We start from the raw sequence: 24132 nt of genomic DNA on the forward strand, positions 1-24132 counted from the left end.
CTCACACGGATTAGCTGTTAGAATCCATGTTCAATTTGTTTGTTTAATGCGTATTTTCAGTCTTCTCGGTAGACACGAGTCCAACTTAACCGCCACCCTTTGTCAAGACGATGGCTCCTTTAATCCGCCACAGCTTGCTCTCTATTGAAGACGTTTATCTTGAGTTTTCATCCTGTGGTTTGAGGGAGCTCATCTTGTAGTGGATATTAAAAACAAAAGGGGACAAAGTCAATTTGGTCTGTTCTGTAATCTGATCTCCCCCAGACTACTGTCACGGCAGATCTGGTCATTTAATCAGAGGCCTAAGCACAATCACGGGCTCGGCCATTGATGGGGAAGGGAGCGCGCTGCTGGTTCATTAAACCTATCACAGCATGTGCTAATTAAATAATGGAGCCGCACTCGTATACCAAAGGGTGAAAAATGACTGCTGTGGCATTTCATTCTCCATATGTTGGCCTGCTTGCCCCTTGCTTTTAGCATGCATATTTGCTTTTATGTGCAGGACAGGGCAACAGTGTGAGAGGAATAATGTCTAGCTATTGATAATTGCATGAGAGAAAAACCTTCAGAGAGTTTGTTTACTATTCTGGTTAATAGCTAGTGTAAAGAGGTGGTGTAAATTGTGTTACGCAAATGAGTGTTTTTTTCTGGAATTAGCCCTGCTGAAATTCGGTTTGGTGCCGGCATGATCTTCTTCTTGGTGAAGCTGTGGTGCATTGATGATCTCATCTTTTTTTATTTTTTTATTTTTTTTTACATTATATGTATGTGTTTCTCATGCACTTTTATTCAGAACAAAATACATTGCATTTAAGGTACAAATTTTATAAGTTCATCCATTCCCTGGAGATCGACACCATGATCTTGCGGTCACTAGTGCCATGCTTTATCATTTGAACTAGAGGAATGAGAAATTGTGTTAGTGTGAATGTAGCGTGACTCGACTACGCCACCCTGTTTATCAGGGAAATATTAATCCTAAAGATTTAATGTTTTACACAAAAGACAAACAGGAACGTGATTGTCAAAGGAGGCCAGAGACGTGGATACTAAATATACAAAAGTTTTATTTTAATACTCACAACCATTTAAAACAAGGACATTAAGAAAGAACTGGTTCATCAGCATTCACCACAAAAGAGACCAAAAGGAGGCCGAGGCTTAACGGCAGATACACAAATCTCAGTGCGCACAAAGCTTCTATATCACTCTCAACCCCCCGTGCACAAGCATCAACACACACTGCAATCCAGTCCAGCACAGCACTCTGTGACGAGCCCACCACCGCACGTAAGGCCTACTAGTGGCCTGCCCTGAAGCCTCGGCTCCTGTAACGAGAGTAAAAATTACTACGGGTCTCAACTCACAAGACACTTACTCCAAACATGCACACATAATAAACATTTAGACAAGTAAACAAAAAAACATATTACAACAAAATGAGAATCAAGGTTTGATGTCACCACTGGGTTTCTATTAACCTCCCCGACCTTCTACCAGCACATTTGAGGGAAATCAGACTGCAAAACACAACACAATTCTGCAAAAACACTGACAATGCAAAACAATCAGAACACTCCAAATGAAAAATGAAACCAATGACAAATGAAGATACACAAAAAAATAAAAATAACAAACAAACACACAACTTGAAAGACTAGTTAGTAAAAAAACGCCCAGCAATCACAGTGACACGCACTGAAAGACAAGCGTCCCACAAAACACGTAGGCTGTGCACACACACGTTGGGAAGAGTTATTATTGTAAATAATCTGAAGGTACAAGCAGCAGCGTCACACAGCGTTGCCCACCAGGCGCGCAGAACATCTATTACTCCTAAAATACAAACATAAACGTATTTGCAATATATAACAGAATGGGCGCTGCACAAAATGGACGTTTCACGTACCTTTAATTCAGAAACTGACGCCCATCCACGCCACACCGAACAAACACGGGAATGCGAGAGGAACATGCAAAGGGAGAGCAGCCGCCGCCCGGAGCCCACACAGCGAGCTATCCCCACCGCTATAACCCACACAGTTACTACACCACATCACACATCGGGGCGCTAACTAATTAGCCAACGCACACATACGTTACCTCAAAGCATCAGGCGACACGGGACTGCAAGAGAGGCATGAACGGGAGAGCCGGGGCCGCCAACAGCCGCGAATTATCCTGAAGCTATGAACGACACAATCGTTTATACAAGCTTCCGTATCTGTGTTCACTAATGAGCCAAATAGCACCTACCTCAAAGGCGGAAACAGCAACGAAAACAGAGGGGGCGGTCCCCGAGCAATGACGCGACTCAGATGGCAAGCACACGCAAGAGGTGCCTACAATTCCTTTTTATACTGTCCCTCCTGTTTGTGATTGGACCCTCACTACCACCGGCACATCCGTTTAATTATAGAGCCACAATAAGTCCCACTACAATCTACCCCCCACACTCGGATCGTCGCCCCGACGGTCCCAAAACCAAATCAAACCACTTAATCCCATGGCCTAAAAATGCCTGTTATACCCTGTATTTGCTGAAGAGAGGCCCCACCCGTCTCTCCCACCGAACGGGGAAGATGATGTCGATTTGGATGGAGCCCCGCAGTTACACGTCTCGTTCTACGCAAGACAACCTCATCAGCCCCAGGCAGGCCCTCAGGCTGGGGTCCCTGCGTACTGGCCATACTTCCTTCTGGACCCAGTTGTCCTGGCTCCATCATAGGAACTGGTCCCACAGGATCTATCCACTCCTTCTGGCCCAGCTCCATTTCAGGTACCAGCCCTCCCGGTTCTAGTTCAACAGCGAGTCGGTCCTGCTCCTGTACCACAGCCAGCAGATCCCCCTCATCCTCGTCTTCACCCACCGAGGATGTGTCCACAACTGGGTCATGGAAGGGACTACCACGGTCCGCAGCCCCAGTGTCCTTACAGACTCGACTCTTTACCAGTGAACGGTGCACATTCCTGGTCTTGGTAAGGTCATCTACAGGCGCAATTGTGTATACTACACCACCCTCCTTAGGTGCCCTCGTCACTTGATAAACCACTGGGCTCCACAGGTCCTGGATTTTGTGACGGCCCCTTACCCCATAATCCCGGAGGTACACCAGCTGACCCTCCACCAGTGGTTCATCTCTGACATGCTGATCGTGATGGGCCTTGCGCCTGTCGGCCATCACCTGCAACCGTTCACGTGCACCTGCAAAGGCTACCTGTAGCCTGGTTTGATGCTCCAAAACCCAGTCATGCACACTACCCTCTCTTGGTTGTGGCTCTCTCCCCAACAAAAAATCCACGGGCAATCGCGGCTCCTGACCGAACATCAAGAAGTGAGGCGATTCCCCTGTGGACTGATGAGGAGTGCTATTATAGCTGAACACTACCTGGGGAAGACAAGCTACCCAATCACGTTTCCTGGACACTGGCAGTGTGCGCAACAGATTGTGTAACGTGCGATTGAAGCGTTCACACTGGCCGTTGCCAGCCGGGTGATAGGGGGTCGTACGAGACTTCTCCACACCATAGAGGTTACATAGCTGACGGATTAGCAGGGACTCAAAATTTCGACCCTGGTCAGAATGGACACGGCCCGGAACGCCAAATCTATAAAACCATTCTGTCACCAGTGCTTGGGCCACCGTTTCGGCTCGCTGATCCCTTGTTGGAACAGCCAGGGTATATTTACTAAACACGTCAGTCATTACCAAGACGCTTTCAATGCCAGAGTGTGTGGGCTCCAAAACGGTGAAGTCCACAGCGAGGATGTCGTTTGGCCTAGATGACAATAACCTCCCCATAAATCCCTGAGCAAGTGGCTGGGTGTCCTTGGCTGACTGGCACCGGTCACACTCCTGACACCAGCTTGCCACCTCAGAGGACAATCCCGGCCAATAGCACCTCTGTCTCACTAGCTCAAGTGTGCGCTCTCTGCCCTGATGTCCATGCTGCTGATGCAACTGTCTCAAAACCTCTGGCTTCAAGACCGCGGGCAATACCAGTTGCAACATCTCTTCTTTACCCTCAGGGCAGTAAACCCTTCGATAAAGCGTACCATCTTGCTCAACCAGACGGTCCCACTGACGGAGCAACGTTAGGGCTGCCTTAGTCAGCCGGCGTCGTTCATCAGGGCTCGGGCGAGTACCACGTCTCCAGAATCGCAACACCTCCTGGATAACCGAGTCATCTTCTTGCAACGAACCCAACTCACCAGCTGAGTAACCAGGAAGCGTAGAGACCACGCATTGGGTCACTACTTCAGCGGACTCCAACCCGACCAATGACCGCAATGACTCAGGAATTGCAGAGCCTGGGACCAACCCGTCTAACACACCAGGATCCAAAGGGTCCCGCCGTGAAAGTGCATCTGCATTTTTGTTACTCTTACCTGAGCGGTACTTAATGTCAAAATCAAAGGCCGCCAGTTGGGAAGCCCAACGCTGCTCAGTGGCACCAAGCTTTGCGGAGGTCAGGTGGCTAAGGGGGTTGTTATCTGTAAATACCACAACCTTACTACCCAACAAGTACTCGCGGAATTTCTCTGTCATGGCCCACTTGAGCGCAACAAACTCCAGCTTCATAGAGCTATAATTGGACATGTTGCGCTCAGTGGGGCGTAGACTACGACTGGCATATGCCACTGGTCTTACCTTACCTTCATATTCTTGGGAGAGAACTGCCCCCAAACCTTGGTAGCTGGCGTCCACCTCCAAGATGAAGGGTTTAGAGAAATCCGCATACGCAAGAACTGGAGTGGTAGTAAGCTTCTCTTTCAACCCCTCAAAGCTCACCTGACATCTTTCACTCCAGGCATTCTCAAAGTTCCTTCCTGTCTGTTTACCCTTTACACCGGCAAACTCCCCTACCAGCTTATGCAGAGGTGCAGCCACCTTGGCAAACCCCTCTACAAACCGCCGGTAGTAGCTGGAGAACCCCAGGAAGGACCGTAACTCTGTGACACTAGATGGACGAGGCCACTGGGCCACAGCCTCGATCTTACTTGGGTCGGTGGCTACTCCCCTGGACGAAATGACGTGACCCAAATATCTCACCTCCTGCTGGAGAAAAGCACACTTATCCAGCCTAGCCTTTAAACCTTCCCGCTTCAACCGGTCCAGAACTAGCTCCAACCTCTCCAAATGCTGAGCAATAGAGGTGGAGAACACCACGATATCGTCCAGATATAAAAGTAATGACTGGCACTGCTGGTCCCCGAATATCCTCTCCATAAGTCGCTGGAAGGTAGAGGGAGCACTGCACAAACCGAACGGCATTCGGTTCCATTCGAACAACCCAAACGGTGTGCAAAAAGCGGTCTTAGGCTTGTCCCCCTCTGTGACCGGGACCTGGTTGTACCCACTAGCTAAATCCATGGTAGAGAACCAACAGGCCCCTGTCAACGCATCCAGCGACTCCTCAATACGGGGTAAGGGAAAGGCGTCTCGTCTAGTCTTGGCGTTTAACTGACGGTAGTCCACGCACAGGCGAAGACCACCGTCCTTCTTTTTAACTAACACAATTGGGGAGGCATACGGGCTACAACTCTCCCTGATTACCTGAGACTCCAACAGCTGATTAATGTGGGCCCTAACAACCTCGTACTCAGAAGGAGGAACACGGCGATGTCGCTGCCGTACGGGAATGTCATCTAGCACTGGGATATCGTGCGAGATGAGACTGGTGCACCCCAAATCACCATCATGTTCAGAAAACACCGTCTGATACTTACCAAGCAAGGTCCTGACCCTTTCTTGTTCTAACTCTGGCAATGCAGATAAGTTCAGCGCGGCAATCTGCTCTGAAACAGTGGAACTGGCTACGTGAGTACCCTGGGAATAGGCACTAGCCGTACTAGGTCTAACTTCAGTAATGCCCGTAGGCAAACTAACAACATGCACTCTAGCGAGGGTACCCAGTACTCGACGGCGAAAAAGCAGGACATCAGAAGTGCCTATATTGACCACTGGCACATACACGGAGCCTCCAATCACTCGCACCAAAGCGGGGGAGGCTAACAACCCCTCAGGTAACCCTGACTCAGAGGGCTCAAACAGCACTGTACTACCTGCCAGCTGTTCTGCACAAGTTGCTGCAACAAACTTAATGGTACCGCCTGTGACGCGACATGCCCGAGGATCGCGCACCCTCACCCTAGTCGTATCAACGGATGATTGCTCACTACCTTGGTGGCAGTGTTGCAAGGCTTGGAAAACTGAAAGTGGCGCACAAGAAACTGGGGGAAAATTAAACAAAGCAGGGCCATGGTGTCCAAAGAGCTCCCGGTAGCATCGCCCGAGTACATTCATCCCCAACACACCAGGGACTCGAGAGCGCAGGCCACCAGGAGGATCCCTGACCACCAGCACCCCACATCGTGTCACCATCCTTCCACAGAGCTCAACGTCCAACTCCATATAACCAATATATGGGATGGAAAGACCATTGGCGGCCCTCAACTGCAACCATGAACATGACCTCAATTGCTCTTGACCCCGTGACTCAAAATGCTGAACAAAGCAACTTTCCGTAATGGTTGACACCATTGAACCCGTATCGATTAAACAAGGGACTGACACACCACCAATTGAAACATCCAAATGTGGACAGGGGGACATTAAATTTGAACTAGAATTAAACTTCTTACCGTCGGAGTCTGCCTTTTCCCCAACCGAGCTGTGACTCTTCAGCACGGCGGGAATTAGTTTTCCGACGCATCAGATCGCGACTGCCTACCCTCCCCAACTGCTGGATCAACGTGAGGACGCACCGGCAACCGGGACATGACACGTTCCTCCCCACATTCCCGTGCAAAGTGGCCTGGTTTTTGACACCGCCTACAGATAACGACCCCACCCCGAAAAGGCGGGGTACGAGAATGGGGGCCCTGTAACCGGGCAAAACTCTGTGTGAGCTGATTTAACTGCTCCTGTTGTAACTTTAGCATTTCTCTCAGCTCTCGCATTTCAGAGTTTTTAGGCAAGCTACCACCTCCCTGTACTTCGTACTGAAAACCATGTGCCGCAGGAACGGAAAGACTTCGACCCCTTGCTCCACCCGGCATTCCCTCCCTCTCCCATCGGATGGCTTCGCTCCGCACATCTAAGAGTGTAGAATGGGGCTGGCGGCGAACTAATTGTTTTAGTTCACGGCGAAGGGAAACGTCACAAACATATTCTACAAATTGATCCCTCAATAAAACCTCCGCATTTGACATGGCAGTAGGGGACTTCTGTTTGACTTTCTCTAGGAGACCCATCAGGGCCAGGGAGAATTCCAACAAAGTCTCCCCATCCCGCTGTCTCCCAGAGAAAAAGGCTTCCTGTAGGGCAACATAAGACTGGGAGCAACCATACAGCTCTTGCAAAATTGAATAAATTTTCTCTGGGTCTCCGCGCTCAGCAGTAGGGCGATGCCGAATTTCCTCACGTGCCTCTCCTGTTAAATGATCAAATAGAAAAAACGCTTGATCAGCCACCGACAGATGACGTGTTCTTATACAGGCTTTCGCCTCCTCTATCCAATCATTTATGCCAATACCCGGCCTACCATCAAATATTGGACATTTTCGATCCCTTGGGATAAACACGAGCCGCTCAGTTAATGCAGCACTACCACTCCCTGATTGATCAGCAGGGGGCACAGAAGATTCTCTAGAGGGGCCGGCTATTGGACTCGAAGGAGCAGCTCGGCTCTGGTCTTGACGCAATTTCTCATTATCTGCCCTCAGCTGAGCAACAAGATCCCTCAATTCCCGCATTTCCTCCTCCATTTTAATTTTTTTTTTTTTTTTAATTTTTTTTTAAAATAAAACTTACCAGAGCAACCTCTGTAAGCAAATGGCACCGATATGGACAACAGCGGTTGGAATGCTCCAAATCCCCTGAAATGACGCTGCTGCTTTGTCTCCAACACTATACTTGAAAAATACGGAAAGAAAAAAACAACCAAACACTAATACATTCATACAATGTACACAGTCAACAATTACCCAGATAACAATCAGCATCCACGTCTCAGCCCCACAAAGAAATTCTACTATCCTGCCGACTACGCCAGAATGTAGCGTGACTCGACTACGCCACCCTGTTTATCAGGGAAATATTAATCCTAAAGATTTAATGTTTTACACAAAAGACAAACAGGAACGTGATTGTCAAAGGAGGCCAGAGACGTGGATACTAAATATACAAAAGTTTTATTTTAATACTCACAACCATTTAAAACAAGGACATTAAGAAAGAACTGGTTCATCAGCATTCACCACAAAAGAGACCAAAAGGAGGCCGAGGCTTAACGGCAGATACACAAATCTCAGTGCGCACAAAGCTTCTATATCACTCTCAACCCCCCGTGCACAAGCATCAACACACACTGCAATCCAGTCCAGCACAGCACTCTGTGACGAGCCCACCACCGCACGTAAGGCCTACTAGTGGCCTGCCCTGAAGCCTCGGCTCCTGTAACGAGAGTAAAAATTACTACGGGTCTCAACTCACAAGACACTTACTCCAAACATGCACACATAATAAACATTTAGACAAGTAAACAAAAAAACATATTACAACAAAATGAGAATCAAGGTTTGATGTCACCACTGGGTTTCTATTAACCTCCCCGACCTTCTACCAGCACATTTGAGGGAAATCAGACTGCAAAACACAACACAATTCTGCAAAAACACTGACAATGCAAAACAATCAGAACACTCCAAATGAAAAATGAAACCAATGACAAATGAAGATACACAAAAAAATAAAAATAACAAACAAACACACAACTTGAAAGACTAGTTAGTAAAAAAACGCCCAGCAATCACAGTGACACGCACTGAAAGACAAGCGTCCCACAAAACACGTAGGCTGTGCACACACACGTTGGGAAGAGTTATTATTGTAAATAATCTGAAGGTACAAGCAGCAGCGTCACACAGCGTTGCCCACCAGGCGCGCAGAACATCTATTACTCCTAAAATACAAACATAAACGTATTTGCAATATATAACAGAATGGGCGCTGCACAAAATGGACGTTTCACGTACCTTTAATTCAGAAACTGACGCCCATCCACGCCACACCGAACAAACACGGGAATGCGAGAGGAACATGCAAAGGGAGAGCAGCCGCCGCCCGGAGCCCACACAGCGAGCTATCCCCACCGCTATAACCCACACAGTTACTACACCACATCACACATCGGGGCGCTAACTAATTAGCCAACGCACACATACGTTACCTCAAAGCATCAGGCGACACGGGACTGCAAGAGAGGCATGAACGGGAGAGCCGGGGCCGCCAACAGCCGCGAATTATCCTGAAGCTATGAACGACACAATCGTTTATACAAGCTTCCGTATCTGTGTTCACTAATGAGCCAAATAGCACCTACCTCAAAGGCGGAAACAGCAACGAAAACAGAGGGGGCGGTCCCCGAGCAATGACGCGACTCAGATGGCAAGCACACGCAAGAGGTGCCTACAATTCCTTTTTATACTGTCCCTCCTGTTTGTGATTGGACCCTCACTACCACCGGCACATCCGTTTAATTATAGAGCCACAATAAGTCCCACTACATAAGCTAGTTAAGAAGCCTGGTGGGGACACCAGTGGTGTGTTTTTTTGTTTGTTTGTTTGTTTTTTTTTTGGGGGGGGGGGGGGGGGGGTCTACTGGTATTGGCTGGTGTTTTCCTTTTTGGCCAATGTGTTGAAAGCTGGACTATTTTAACAGTATGAAAGTATGAATGTTTATTTTTGCATAATAATGTTTATTGTACTGTCAACAATTGTTATGCATGTGTACTATCTTTAAATTACAAAAAGTGATGTTATATATTTTGTCTTTATCGGCCATAACATTTTTTAAAAAAAAAACAATATTGGTCGACTCTTAGACACCAGCTCACCAGCATCCCTTACTGGTGAGTAGTGGTCTATTTGCCGATATATTTCGTCGATATTTAATTTTTTTTGGAAGTATTGCGTCGGAAACGGCACTTTTATTTGGACTGCACTGAGAACTCCAGCGATCCCATTCCCCCTCTTCATTAGTTAAATATCGGCCACTCTGCTTTCTAAAATATCAGAATCAACCTTCGATCAACCACTACTGGTGCCCACCATCCCAAACACAACAGCTTTTCAGTGGGTATAATATTTTATAAAAGATAGATAATGCCCAAAGGACTGTAAATGGTGTTGTCTGGAGAGCGTACCTGTCTCATTCCAAGAGTTCATTAATTTGATGTATTTTGATCTAAGTATCTGTCTCGCCTGCCAAACAATGTTTTAGATGATGTTTCACCATCCCCTCTATCTCTTATCTCACACGCTCCTGCTCACCTGCTGTTGATTAATATCCCCGTGAGGTTTGAACCTGATGCTCTGTGCTTGATCCTAGCCTAATCAGAAATACCCAGAATTCCATTCACGTCTGTTCGACTCATCTTTGTTTCTGTTGGCGTCAGAGACTTTGACTAGGAATTCGCCTCAGATCAGCTTGGCTCTAAAGTGTCAATCTGCAGATCAAGGCCAGAGAAAGATTGCACTTACATTGCATTAGATGGGTTTTTATTTATTGAGCGCTTGCTGTGGGAGCATATGTGTTAAAGAAATGAATGTTGTATGTTGATGAGAGAGAGAGAGAGAGAGAGAGAGAGAGAGAGAGAGAGAGAGAGAGAGAGAGAGAGAGAGAGAGAGAGAGAGAGAGAGAGAGAGAGAGAGAGAGAGAGAGAGAGAGGATGGGTTAGATATGAAAATATAGGCGTACAGATGTGATGTTGCGTTGCTTCGTATCAGGTTTATTGCCAGGATGCTTTTTCTTCAGTACTATTTCACAAGACTTTACACTAGGAATGAATCGTTAACACGTCTAGCATTGTTTTAGCATTGATTAGCCCACGCCCAATTAAATTTGCACGATGCAATTCCCATCATGCAGTTCTGAGCACTAGGTTGTGAAGGATGTGCGGAACGTCTGATGCATAAGGCACATTCTTGGAATGTGAAACTCTTTGGGAGTTTTGAAAACTTGTGTCTTAACTGTCACGATCCCGTATCCGGGATATCTAACTTTACTTCGCTATATTACTATTAAATCCTAATCTAATTATGACAAACTATATATCGTTGGAAAGGTCTAAGACTCCTAAATAGATATTTTAGCGCTGTTTTTTTCTTACAAATTATGTATGAACAGTAATATTTGAATTTATGACAAGAGTGCGCCTCAAAAAATCAACGTCATTAGCCTTCAGGAGTTTCTGAACTTTGTCACAAAAAGTCGATGCACACACTTTTAATTATTGAAACTTTGTTTCAAAAGCATTAATGCTTTTTTTAATGCTAAAAGTTCATAATAAAACATAATCTAGTATTTGTCAATAAAAAAGATAACATTTTATTTTAAAAAGTAAAGTAAGAAGTCCTCTAAAAAGTATAATATATATTATATATATTTTTTAAATTATTATTATTATATCACATATTTTAGTAGTTATCATAAATTAGGTATCATTTGAAAGCTTACGAATTTAGAATTCATCCTGTGAAAACCGGTTTGAAATTGGACGTTGCGTTACCATAGAAACGGTATTTTTTATTAGGCCCCTCCCCTTTTGGGCATCATCTTTCATAATTTATTTTCAAAACCTTTTCTAATCTTGACAAAACACATATTGTCAGAAAGGTCTGAGTCTCAAGGTTCCATATTTAGTGACAGAAGTGATATTTGGATAGAAATGTATTAATTTGTTATGGCAGAATGCATGCAATTAAACTCAATGGAATTCAATGGCACCTGGTGGCTATATTTTTTGGTACTACGCCTAAACAAAATCTCATGGGAACTTAAATTTTTGTGATATCAACTTTAAATTTGGAACACAACTTGGTCAGATATATAGCTTTCATTTTATAGTAATTTTATAGTAAAAAATATTTTGTAAAATATTTATTTTATATTAAAAAAATATATATTAATAAAGTATATTTGATTTACTGCTTTCACTTCAGTAATAATCCGCTGATTGTTTTCTTTAAAACAAGACCAAACTTAGGTCTATATTCCAAAGCATTCTTGAGTTACAACCATTTAAGTTTTAATAGTTCATTTTAATGTCAATTATAAAAAAATTGGGGGGGGTTGACAGTTATGGGGTTAAAAGGCATCCAAGAGATTTACACACCGATGCAGGGACATTGATGTTATAGAAGGTCCTTGGCCAATGAAAGCTGCTATGGAGTCCAGACGATCTGCCATCAGTCTGAAGTTCGGGCTAAGCGAGACTATGAAGGCTGCTGCAGACTTCGGTGATCTGGTGTACTTTACTCGACATGTCCAGCACACCTGAATCGACACTTTAAAATATTGCAAATGCACTCTACACCACGAGTCTGGATAAATGCCTGATTATAATGTGCCTTTCTATCATTTCATCATCATTTGATGAATCGCTGCTGGCATAATGGCTTAAAAAAAAAAATTACGCAAACGTATCTTTTAAACAATTTTCTACAGGCGGTAAAAATGCAGCGTTAATTGTGCCATGCAATTTAAGAGACATTTGGGAATATGGCTCAATCTATAACAAGCCTGATTTACATGGAATTCATGTTGGCACTGAAAAAATATATAATTGACTGAAGCTGGATTGTGATGAGTTTTGCACTGAAATATTGCACACAAAAGTGACTCAAATGTTTAGTGAATTTGCCCCAAAATGTTTGATTAAACATCCTTGACCTTGAGGGAACGTAAAATGTTAATGAATATAGTCATGAATAATTACAGGAAGGTCTATTTATTTATATAGCCCCTTTTTTAATTAATCTTGGGAAATCTTGTCCTAATTTATTTATTCTTTAATTATACATTGTTGGTGGATTTTATCTCTATTTTTGCTGAATGAGTAGACTTTCTGGGCTTATAAACTCGTGATTTGAGATGTGCATTTAATATACCTGTTTGTTTGCTTCTTTGTTCGTTGTCCACAAAATAAAAGTAAAAGTTTTAAAATACAAGGATTTTAATATTATACCATCTCTTCTATTTTTCATGCATTTGGCCCTATACCAAACGGACTTACAGTGCATTATTGAATATTGTATTGCATTCATCAATGTTCCCTAAGAATGCAAAACTAGGAAACAGTTTTTTGCGCTGTTAGCACCAATGTTGGGGGTAATGCATTACAAGTAATGAGTTAAGTAATCAGATTACTTTTTGCAAATAACCCTAAAAGTAGCTTAAAATTTTGTTTTTCAAATATGTATACTTAATGTACTTTATGTATTTAATCTCACTTTATTAACCAATGTCTTTGCTGCTGACCTTCGATGATCTAATTCAATCATATGAATAAGCAAAAATGATTTTAGATAAACATCACATTTGTGTTTGGTTAGTTTGAGCAGTGCCCTCTACTGTATAGGCATGAATGTCCTCCGAGGCTTATTCATTTAACTTTTTTTTTGTGCAAAGGCCTTTACATTTGCTAAAAATAGATTTTTTTTTTTATAAAAAACAAACAAACAAACAAACAAGCCCAGCCCAGGTGAGAAAAAGTAACGTAAAAGTAGCATGACACATTACTTCCATAAAAGAGTAATTAAGTAAATTAGTTACTTTTTATGGGAGTAGCGCATTACTTTTAAAAATAACTAGCATGGGTTAGCACCATGTTACATTTTCTCAGTTGACAGATCTTCTGAACTCAATGTATTTGTTCAGTAAGTTAATTTACTTTCATGTTTATCCAACCATAAATATTAGCATTTTATAGCTCGGCCAATAAGGCTATTTGCATGAACCAATCAGTCTTTGAATGTCTCAAAAGGGGTCAACTACAAAAGAGAGACCTTTATGAACTGAAAAACATAAAATACTAAAATACATTAGAAATCATTGCTTGGAGATGAAATTCCCTTATTTATTGTACCACAATTAATCCTGGAAAAATTACCCAACACTTGACAGGTTATGTACAGTCTCATTTAACTGGACTTATTTGACTTAACTAGGCTGTGAACTTGAATTTTAAGTTGTGGTAACAGAATGTCACACATATTTATTCAGTTGCGCTTTTTGTTGTACACTATTTGCTGAATCCATAATTAGAAGTTCCTCTTAGTCCGACCATCTGGCCTCAGCAGTGAGATTAATCTGAGGATCAACATGAAGATTTACAGTTTTTGTTTAACAAATACCCCCCCCCCCCCCCCCCCCCCCATCATTTCCCTCTATTGTTTAAAAAAACAAAAAGACAAAAAACATGAATTTCACATGTGCATATTAGGTGAGAGAACCTTAAGTTCCCATCATCACATTTGCAGCATGTTAGGTGTGTGTGTGTATGTTTGTGTAGCCCCTTTGACACAGAGATTCCGGAAAATGCATGGATAAAGTGACCCAGGATTTGACCCGGGTTCGTTTGATTTTGGTTCATTCACACTGCCAGTGATTTTCCGGAATCAGAGAGTGCGTTCACACACAACCAGTAAAAATCCCGTAAAGACACGTGACATCGATGTGACATGTAATGTCTCAGCAGCGTCTATAGTTTGCTAATGAGCTGCGATTTCTCTCTTGAGAAACGACGCTTGTGCATTTTTTTCTCTGATTTGATCATAAACTAGCGCATTATGTACCGTTTCACTAGCCTGCTTTCACTTCACTTCAGCGTCATCATTACGACACGGCATTGATTACGGCTTTTGTTCACACAGCGCACGTTCCGGGACTGATCCGGGCAATGTTACTAGGTCCCCAGCCCGGCATCGATCCCGGCATCAATCCCGGGTCGTGTTTGCGTTCACACAGAAGGCGTTCTGGCAATTTCCCGAGATCAACGCGCTGTGTGAAAGGGGGTTAAATGTGTGTGTGTGTGTGTGTGTGTGTGTGTGTGTGGTCTTGCCTTGCCCAGCCTTACACACACTCTGCCTATGATTAAAAGTATATATAAAAAAATCTTACTGACTCCGAACTATAGTCTATATATATGCACACTGTTACACGGATTATTCAAGGATGAATGAAAGAAGTAAATGAAAGTAGGACTTTCAACAATCACATGGTTATAATTACAGTTCAAATACCTCCAGTGTAAAAGGTAAGCGATGGGAATTTGAGTGCTTCTGATAGACGTTTTGAGAACACTTGAGTAAGAGAATAATGGAAGGTAGGCACGACAGCGACGATACCCTGAAAGTGTGTATGACAAGCATATATTTACAGAAAGACTAGATGAATTGGACAGCCCATTATAAATGCAAGACTGGTGGACTTGAGGGCCATTGAGGCTGAGAGCATTTGGAGTGCAGTTGTCATCGACTAGTTCTCGTGGTACTGTGCTATTCACTATGGGCTCTCCTGTTCTCACTCATGGAGTGACCCAATTAATTCATTCTCTTTTTTCCTGTGTGTGTTTGTGTGTGTTGTCGCTATACCCTATCAACAGAGAGGCTGGCGAAGAAAACTGGGACGCAGAGAGCTGCCAAACGCTCCCATCGCCGGCAGTCTCCCACACCAAATGTCTGTGCAGCAAGCTGTCCACCTTTGCAGTGTTAGCGCAGAAAGCTAAAGAACCGGTGAGTGCTACCTTTACCCTTCGACACCACACTTCACACCTCAGCGACTTCAAGACTAGCTATCTGAGACCTCTGTGAGATTTGTCTCATGCAGTCAAGTAGCTAGAACATATGATGCTATACATCCAGAATATTGTTGTCGAGCACTGTTTGAAGTGTTTGGTTGCTCTCTAGAAGGCCAGTTTTCCATCTGTTCCGCATATGCTAGATGCTACAGATAAAGAAAGATCAGAAACAATCTGTTAAGGGCTAATTATTTTGGTGTAAAGATTTCTTTAGGGTAGTATCGTAACATTGTGCCCGTTTAAGCTTTTGGCGTGACATTTAAGGTGAACTTTCCTCCATAGTGTGTGGTTATTGTACAAAAGCAGATGGTAGGCCAGGTGTTTAATATATCATGGTATGAATAATGCGTTAGGGTTTGTCTGGCTTGGGATTTCTCCCAGGTATAGTATAAAGGATTGATGCACAGCAGTGTTGTTGTCCTTACTGTGATTATGAATTTTTATCTCACACACACACATATATATATACACACACACACTGAAGAAAAAAAAATGCATTTTTATGTACAATCAACTTCAACATCATTTCAACGTTACATTACATTAAACTTGTAAAATGTATTAAGATACAGTTATTTTAATTAGCATAATATTTCACAAAATGCACTGTTTTTACTTTCATTTTGATCATATAAATGCAGTGTTGATGACACATATGTAGAACATGTCTTTAATTATTCCCCTGGAAATTAAAATATGGGGAACAAAACGTCTCAGGTTACGACTGTAACCCTAGTTCCCTACGAAGGGAATGAGAGGCTGCGTCGATGACACCTTGGGAACGCCCCTGTGTGATTGTGTCTGAAACACGTATTTCAACTAGACCAATGGCGAGAGTGAGCGTCATGGGCGGATGACATCTTGACCAGGAAAGGATAAAAGCACATCCGTTAAAACCGGCATTAGCTTCGCAATAGCCGAACCAAGACGATCACAGGAATGCAGGAAGTATGGCAGGGCGACACAGCGTCTCGTTCCCTTCTCAGGGAACTAGGGTTACAGTCGTAACCTGAGACATTCCCTTTCGAGGGAACTCGCGCTGCGTCGATGACGCCTTGGGAACGAGAATACCCAATATGCCATACTTACAATTGCCTGATGTAAAAACTGTCGGCAATCTAAGTATAAAGCACCTGAGACCCTGGGGCAGCGTCCAGGTCCAGGCTGTAAAACCTCACAAATGTGAGCGGCAAAGACCACCCTGCCGCATCACAAACCTCTTGAAGAGAAACCCCTGATAAGGCTTTAGAGACCGCCATTATCTTAGTAGAATGAGCTCTGACCACCAAAGGGCAAGGATGGCCAGAGGACTCATAGGCAAGAGAGATAGCCTCAACTATCCACTTGCTGATTATCTGCTTATCGGCTGGAAGACCCTTCTTAGGTGATCTAAAGCAGACAAACAACTGATCTGATTTTCTCCACGGGGAAGCCCTGTGGACATAAGTATCCAGCCAGTGCTCGCACAAGAGATTCAGTTTTTCCTGGTCCGAAGAATCAAACGGAGGAGGACCGAAAGCCTGCAGCACAATAGGCCTCGGAATATTGGTCGGCACCTTAGGGACGTATCCCTGGTTAGGGAATAGGAATGCCTTGACCATCCCGGGTGGAAACTCAAGGTGCATCCCTCTCAGTGGCCACCAGGGCTGCCATAGACCGCCCTATTGCTCCTTGGTGGTCCTGAGAGACAGATCTGTAGATAGATCTGAACTCCCTCGCTCCTATCCAAATCCCCCAGCAGATCAGCCTGATATGCCGGTAACAATGCCATTGTGTAAAGGCATGCTCCGGCCTGACCTGCTGCCGTATATGCTTTACCCACTAAATTAGATGTTGTTTTGACTGGCTTAGTGGGTAGCACTGGGGACTTCTGGGACAATGCTGAACCGGGAGACAGATAGCTCGCAAGCATCTGTTCAGCCGGGGGCATCGTCCCATAGCCATATTCTTTCAGCCCCCTTATATCAGAATATACACAGACTTGGGGGATAAAAAGATTGGACGAATAAGGCTTATTCCACGATCTAGACAGCTCGCTGTGCAGATCAGGAAAAATTGGAAGGCCCCTTGATGGAGGTGATGCATTAGAAAATAGGAAATGCTCGTTTTCTTTTTGGACAAGCGCCCCTTTTCTCGGCCGGCCACTCAATATTTAACTTTGCCACGGCACGAGTTACCACCTCCACCAGCTCCTCATATGCTGGGGAAAGAGGTGGCGAATCCTCTTCCCCCTTATTTTGTTCATCACCAATACTCAGTACATCTAGTTCCTTGAAACTAGAACACTGAAGCATTGGGCTCTATTGCCGAGCGGAAGAAGCCGCTGGGCGGGCTTCCGACACCGGCGAGAGATCGCTGGATCCCTCGGGTAAAGGAAGAGAAAAGGCAGAGCCCGACTCTAACCCCTCCGAGAGATCCGTTTGCGATCCCCAGGAATCCTTCAGTAGCAGCGGGTCCGGATCCCTGAGGATCGCGAGCTTGATCACTTTCCTCAAAAAATGACAGGCGAGAGCGGAGCATGCGAAGTGGAAGCTTCTCACAATTTTGACGTGCTCTCTAAGGCTGACATAGCATGCGGCGCTCCCAAACACAAGACACATAAATTGTGTATCCCCACCCGTTAAATAGCCCGGACAGAGAGAAGCACACCATTTAAACATATTTTTCGCCATAATATACTTGGAATTGCTTAGAGCGATTGCTGAGGCACAGAAGCTAATGCCGGTTTTACCGGATGTGCTTTTATCCTTTCTTTGTTGTGACGTTATCCGCCCATGACGCTCACTCTCGCCATTGGACTAGTTGACATAGGTGCTTCAGACGCAATCATGCAGGGGCGTTCCCAAGGCGTCATCGACGCAGCGCGAGTTCCCTCAAAAGGGAACTCTTTTTCTTATCATATACTTGACACGATGACCCTTTTCACTCATATAAATCTAATGATTTTTTTTAAAGCTGCTATATATTTCATATATAGCATATATTTGAAAATAGCATTATCAACTGTATAGTACTTTTCACAATATATATATATATATATATATATATATATATAGTGAAAATTGGGTTGGCTTCCATAAGCGTGAATAGTGGTAAAAAGCTTAAGCTCTTTAGCTTTTGTTTGCTATGTTCATCATATTTATTATTTATTCATTATCTAGTACAAGCTAATGTTTTGAGTCCATATTGAGTAGATATGTGTCAACTCTAAAAGGATAGACACTGAGCATTAAATCTGTCATGTGGCTTTTAGCTATCCAGGTTAATGACTTGTGCTGCCGCTTGTTATATTGACCCTGTGCCCTCTTTTCACTTAATGGACATGAAAGGCCACTACAAGCCCACTAGCTGCTCGGACCCCCTGTTCGAGGACTCGTGTCCTGTGCATCTCTCTCTCTCTATGCATCTTTCTATCTACATATTTATCTCTCTTGATTGTTTTCCCTTTTCATTCCTCCCCTCCCCTCAGCAGTGTCACCAATGAAAGGATACTGACCCACTTTAGCTTAGCCGAGTGTTTTTTGTTGTTTTTTTCACTGGAAAGCACACCCCATTAAAGTGATTGATATGCATGGCAGGCGAAGAGGATGCTGGGAGATGGAGAATAGCCCTGAGGAATGAGCGATATGGGGCAGAGAAAGTAGAGCCATAGGCCAGTTACAGTCACACAGGAGCTGGACCACACGCTGTTGGCTGCCACAAACCACTGACACCAGCTAAAGAGAGCGTGCCAGGCACACACACACACACATGCAGAGAGCAGCGCTGCCCATCAGGCACAGTTCTGCACAGTCAGGGGCATTGAGCATTGGGTACAGGGAGGCAAGGTGGAAGCAATGCCAGTTCTAAAAACTGCAGAGCTAAAAGGAATACTAAAATAAATAGAGGGAAAAGTACAAGAGAGAACATTTAAAGTCAGAAATCATGATAACTTTAATGCACACGTAGTGGAATTCATTATTGCAACAGTCTATTGCAAAAGAATAAACATTATGGTTAGAAGTGTGTCTACTCTATTTAATTGTCTGCAATCTTTTTAATATGAAGAGCCTTTTATTATATACTTTTTAATCACTTAGCTCAAGTTTGCGGTCGGTTTGATTTTTTTAAAAGGAATTAATACTTCAGCAATAATGTATTTCAATGATCAAAAGTGACAGTAAAGACTTTTACATTGTTACAAGAAAAACTATTAAAAAACGTTCTATTCATCAAAGAATCCTGGCGGGAAAACAAATAAACATATATAAGAGTTTCCACAAATATTAACTAGCAGAACTGTTTTCTTCAGCAGCCCAAATCAGCACACTATTATTATTATTTCTGAAAGATCATGTGACACTGAAGACTGCTGAAGATTCAGCTCGGCCATCACAGGAATAAGTTATAATATAAAATATATCAAAAAAGGAGACACTTATTTTACATTGTATAAATATTTCTTAATATTACTAGATTTATTATCAAATAAATTCAGCCTTAGTGACTAAAGTGCTTTTTTTATTTTATAAAAAACAACTTAAATAGGAGAATACGGTTGTCAGTCCTGAATTTGAGTCCCTAATATGGTTTCATTCACACACAGTTCAGTTATTTACGGGAGTGACAACCGCATTCTATAACAGAGCTCACACCTGTAAATATTCAGGACTCACAACTGCATTCTCTGAACACTTGAGCTGTGCGATCTGAACCGGACTGGACTAATTGTCTGTCATGTCATACGTTGTGAGAGGGGCGCTCTGCACTGCACCAACACGTTTCTACCGTGTATTCCAGTTTTTCGGTGAGCTGTGTGTAATCTGAAGGTTTTAGATCCAGTCACCGTTCTCCACCACGACCGCCACTGTTCGATGCATGACTCAAATGCTCCTCTCTCCACCCAGACATAAAAGCTGCTGTCGGTTATTGAAGATTTGACGGATGTGTCTGATAGCTTTTTATTTGTTTTTCATTTAACAGCCGCTTGCCAGGTCTGAAATGACTTGCAATCCAGTAACTGTAGAGACAGTGTCCCAGCAAAGTGTCTTGTTAAAGGGCACAGCAGCTCTGCAGTTACTGGGTCGCCTCACTGGGTTGTGAACCTGCAGTTTTTGTACCAGCAGTCACAAGCTACAATCATTCATAGAAATGGTTTACTCCAAATTGAAAACCCTCAGGACATTCTGAACCCATACAACTTCTAATATAATTTGAGAAATGTCTCAGTGTGTTTGTGGAAGTCAACGGTGACTAAATCTGATTGGTTACCAACATTCTCAAAAATATTACGTAGAAAGTCTGTAACACTTGTGTCCCTGTTGCATGTACTTCCTATAGTAATAACTGTAAATTATGCATAATTACAAGCAATTAACCCTAAACCAAACCCTTACCCTTATTACTGTATAGTAAGTACATGTTATTAATTAATATTACTCAGTACTTATTTGTATAATTACACTGTAACAAGGGCACCTTAAAATAAATTGTAACCAGAAAATCATACAGGTTTGGAACGACATGAGGCTGCGTAAATTTGTAATTTTTTGGGGTAAACTATTATTTTAAGCCTACACCATTGAATGTTGTGGATTATCCATATTTAATGATCACTTTACATTCTAGTTCAACCAATATATTTTTTTTTTTTAAATTTTGGTTACACTTTATTTTAGGATTTCTTTGTTACACTGTAATTATACATTTAAGTACTGAGTAATATTACATAACTTAATGTAGGCTATAGAGTTAGGATTAGGTTTTGGTTTGGTTTAGTTTGGTTTAGGATTAGTTGCATGTAATTATCCATAATCTATAGTTATTACGATAACCACATGTAGCAAAGACACTGTAAAATAAAGCGTTACCTTCATATTTTATGCTATTTGCCTATGTTATGATAGTTACAGTAGCACACTTTTCTAAAATGCAACTCACTGTTCTTTACAATATGCTGTGCCATTTCTGAATATGTTTCTTCCTAAGAGAACAGAAGAGTAACAGACAGGAATGGAATAATAATTGATTGCTCATATCTATGTCAGCCAGACCTAAAGCTGTAGGTCAATGTTTCCTAATCGACATTTATCAATTTTTGTCCCTCATCATAACGTCATTGCCTGGCTGTTGGCTTTTTTTGCGGGAATGCCTGGTGACATTTGGAAGTGCAGAGTAAACAACACTATTATCAAACAGTCTCCACCCGCTGGATCTACATGGGTCATCACATCTCCATTAGCATCTTTAATGCTCTCCAGCAGCTTAACAAAAACAGCAGACAAAATCGCTGTGTTCCAAAATATTGTGTGCTGCCTATCAAGGGAGCATTTTGTGGTGCACTTCCGCAACGCAAAAAAAAAGAAGAAAAAAAGAAAGTGTAGTTATCAAAATGTTTTAATGGCATCTAAGACTTTTTGGCAAAAACATCTATTTGGCATCTCAGTTATCCTCCAGCAACCCCAGAATGCATTGCAAGGAGCTTAGTGATACTTTGAGGGAAATATTTTTTATACAGTTCTTAAATAGGTTTAATTTAGGCCCAGTATTTATGTGTACTTGTTCCGCTCATTATATCTACATGCATGCTAACCTCAAATTCTATTGTTAATCAAATATTCTGTGTACCTCAAGTAAGCAGAGCTATTTGTGTGCTGTTTGAGTGACCATACTGTCGGAAAATGTCCGGTCAGGGAAAATATGGTGTTAGAATGCTGCCTCACAATTGCACTTTATAAGTCGCATTTGAAAGTTTATATATCACAATTAGGAGTAAAGAAGTCAGAAATGCGAGGCTTCCTTAGTAAACCTCTGATGTAAACGTCCTGACTAGGGGGCCCTCTGAAGTACAGCAGCTGCTCTGACAGTTATCTAGCGGTCTAAACACGTTCATCGTGTGTTGATCAGAGCTCTCTGCCCTCCCAAGACTCTGCTAGCTTCTCAGTATTACAGATCAAGCCTGCTCTTGGGCTTTGTAGTTGAGAACTAGAGGAGAGTCAGCCGTGATGGAAGCTGCATTTCAATTATAATGCCTTAGGAACTTGTTAAAGGGTTGTTTTGGTGTTTTGTTGAGAGACTGTAGCGTAAGTGACTTGTGAATCAGTGTTAGAGTGTCCAGAAGAGAGCAAAGGCATGCGATGTGCGATGTGATGTGTTCCACTGGGTGTGGATGTCAGTTATACTGGTTTGAATGGCTCAAGCATCACAGAACCTGAAGGAGGAACCAAGAGTGAAAACCCAACCTAAGTGTCATGATTCTTGACATGATGCTATTTTTTGTTTTGTTGTTGTTGTAAGGAACACAATCACATGAATGCCACAAAATGCCATTGTATTGCTTATTATTTTATTGCAGACCTAACTTTTATTTAAATACATTTTTAGCTGTGCAAAGTTCCTTTCCTTGAGTTTCCTGTAACAACTAAAATTATGTGAGTTAGTGAAGAATATTGTAGAATATAATTTCTGAAAGATGTTTTACTATATTATTATAGTTGGTATTGTTATTATAGTTGTAAGCATTATTATTATTTGATGTTGTTACTACTACCACTACTACTACTAATAATAATAGAAACAATTGATACTTGTGTAATAATAATAAAAATAATGTATTTTTATATTTTGCAATGTATTCATTGTATTTATGTTTGTTAATGCATGAACTATATATAACAATGAGAGAGACATGTGTTACAGTATTTATGAATATGTGTTAATGTTAGTTAATAGAAATACAAATGTTCATTTTTAATTTGGGTCCATTAAATGATATTAACAGATACAACTTTTTTAATAATTTATTAGTAAATGTTGAAATTAACATGAACTTTTAATAAAGATCAATAATATCTTTACGGGTATTTTTAAAGAATTAATACAACACCAAAACATCCCCAGCAATAACAGCCCATACATATTAATCACTTCAATACAGTCCCTTCTGATCAATTTAATCTGTCCTGTATATACATTTTATCATGTGTCTAAACTGTCAAAAATCAAAAACAACATGAGAACATCCCCAGCAGTAACGACCCATCCAAACAAAAAGAGTGGTATCAAGATACTATAGGTTTTGTGATACTTTAGTGGGTACCGTAAGGCTTAATTAAGGTATCATGGGAACTCTAGCCCACATCGACAGGACTATACAGAGGAAGAGGGGAAGATAAAATGGTTAACAGCAAATAACAGAGAGATACATGGATGGATTAACCTTCACATTTAATCGAGAGGAGAGGGAGGATGGAAAGTGGCATAAGCTTCTGTCATTACCGGCCATCTTTAGTATAGCTGCTATCACCCACTGATCCTGTTTATCCCCTGCTGTCTTTTCCAGAGAGCGAAACGCTGCTATTTACCGAGGTTAGAGGTCCGTTTTATTTAAAACAGAGCTTTTATTTACTTCGATGCCTCTTTTCTTATTTGCAGTGACTGCAAGCTTACAGGCTTCCTATGGTTATCATGCCAGCCTCATAGTATGCAGAACTCTGTGCTGATCA

General features: G+C 42.5%; 1 protein-coding gene across 24 annotated transcripts in view; it reads left to right on the plus strand.

The window, feature by feature from the left end:
* The window catches only part of adgrb2 (adhesion G protein-coupled receptor B2), a 341068-nt gene that overhangs the window by 231311 nt on the left and 85625 nt on the right, over positions 1–24132 (plus strand). For all 24 annotated transcript variants that reach the window (XR_013190423.1, XM_077196041.1, XM_077196031.1 and 21 more), the window contains one exon: positions 15455–15584. Coding sequence is in view for 23 of the 24 variants with exons in the window: in XM_077196041.1 (XP_077052156.1) it covers positions 15455–15584 (130 nt within the window). In the remaining variant the exon portion in view is untranslated. The remainder of the gene's footprint in view (positions 1–15454; positions 15585–24132) is intronic.

This window comes from Siphateles boraxobius, unplaced genomic scaffold, assembly GCF_051911475.1.
Source record: "Siphateles boraxobius isolate OS27281-9 unplaced genomic scaffold, OSU_SipBor_1 35, whole genome shotgun sequence".
In the NCBI taxonomy this organism is placed as follows: Eukaryota; Metazoa; Chordata; class Actinopteri; order Cypriniformes; family Leuciscidae; genus Siphateles; species Siphateles boraxobius.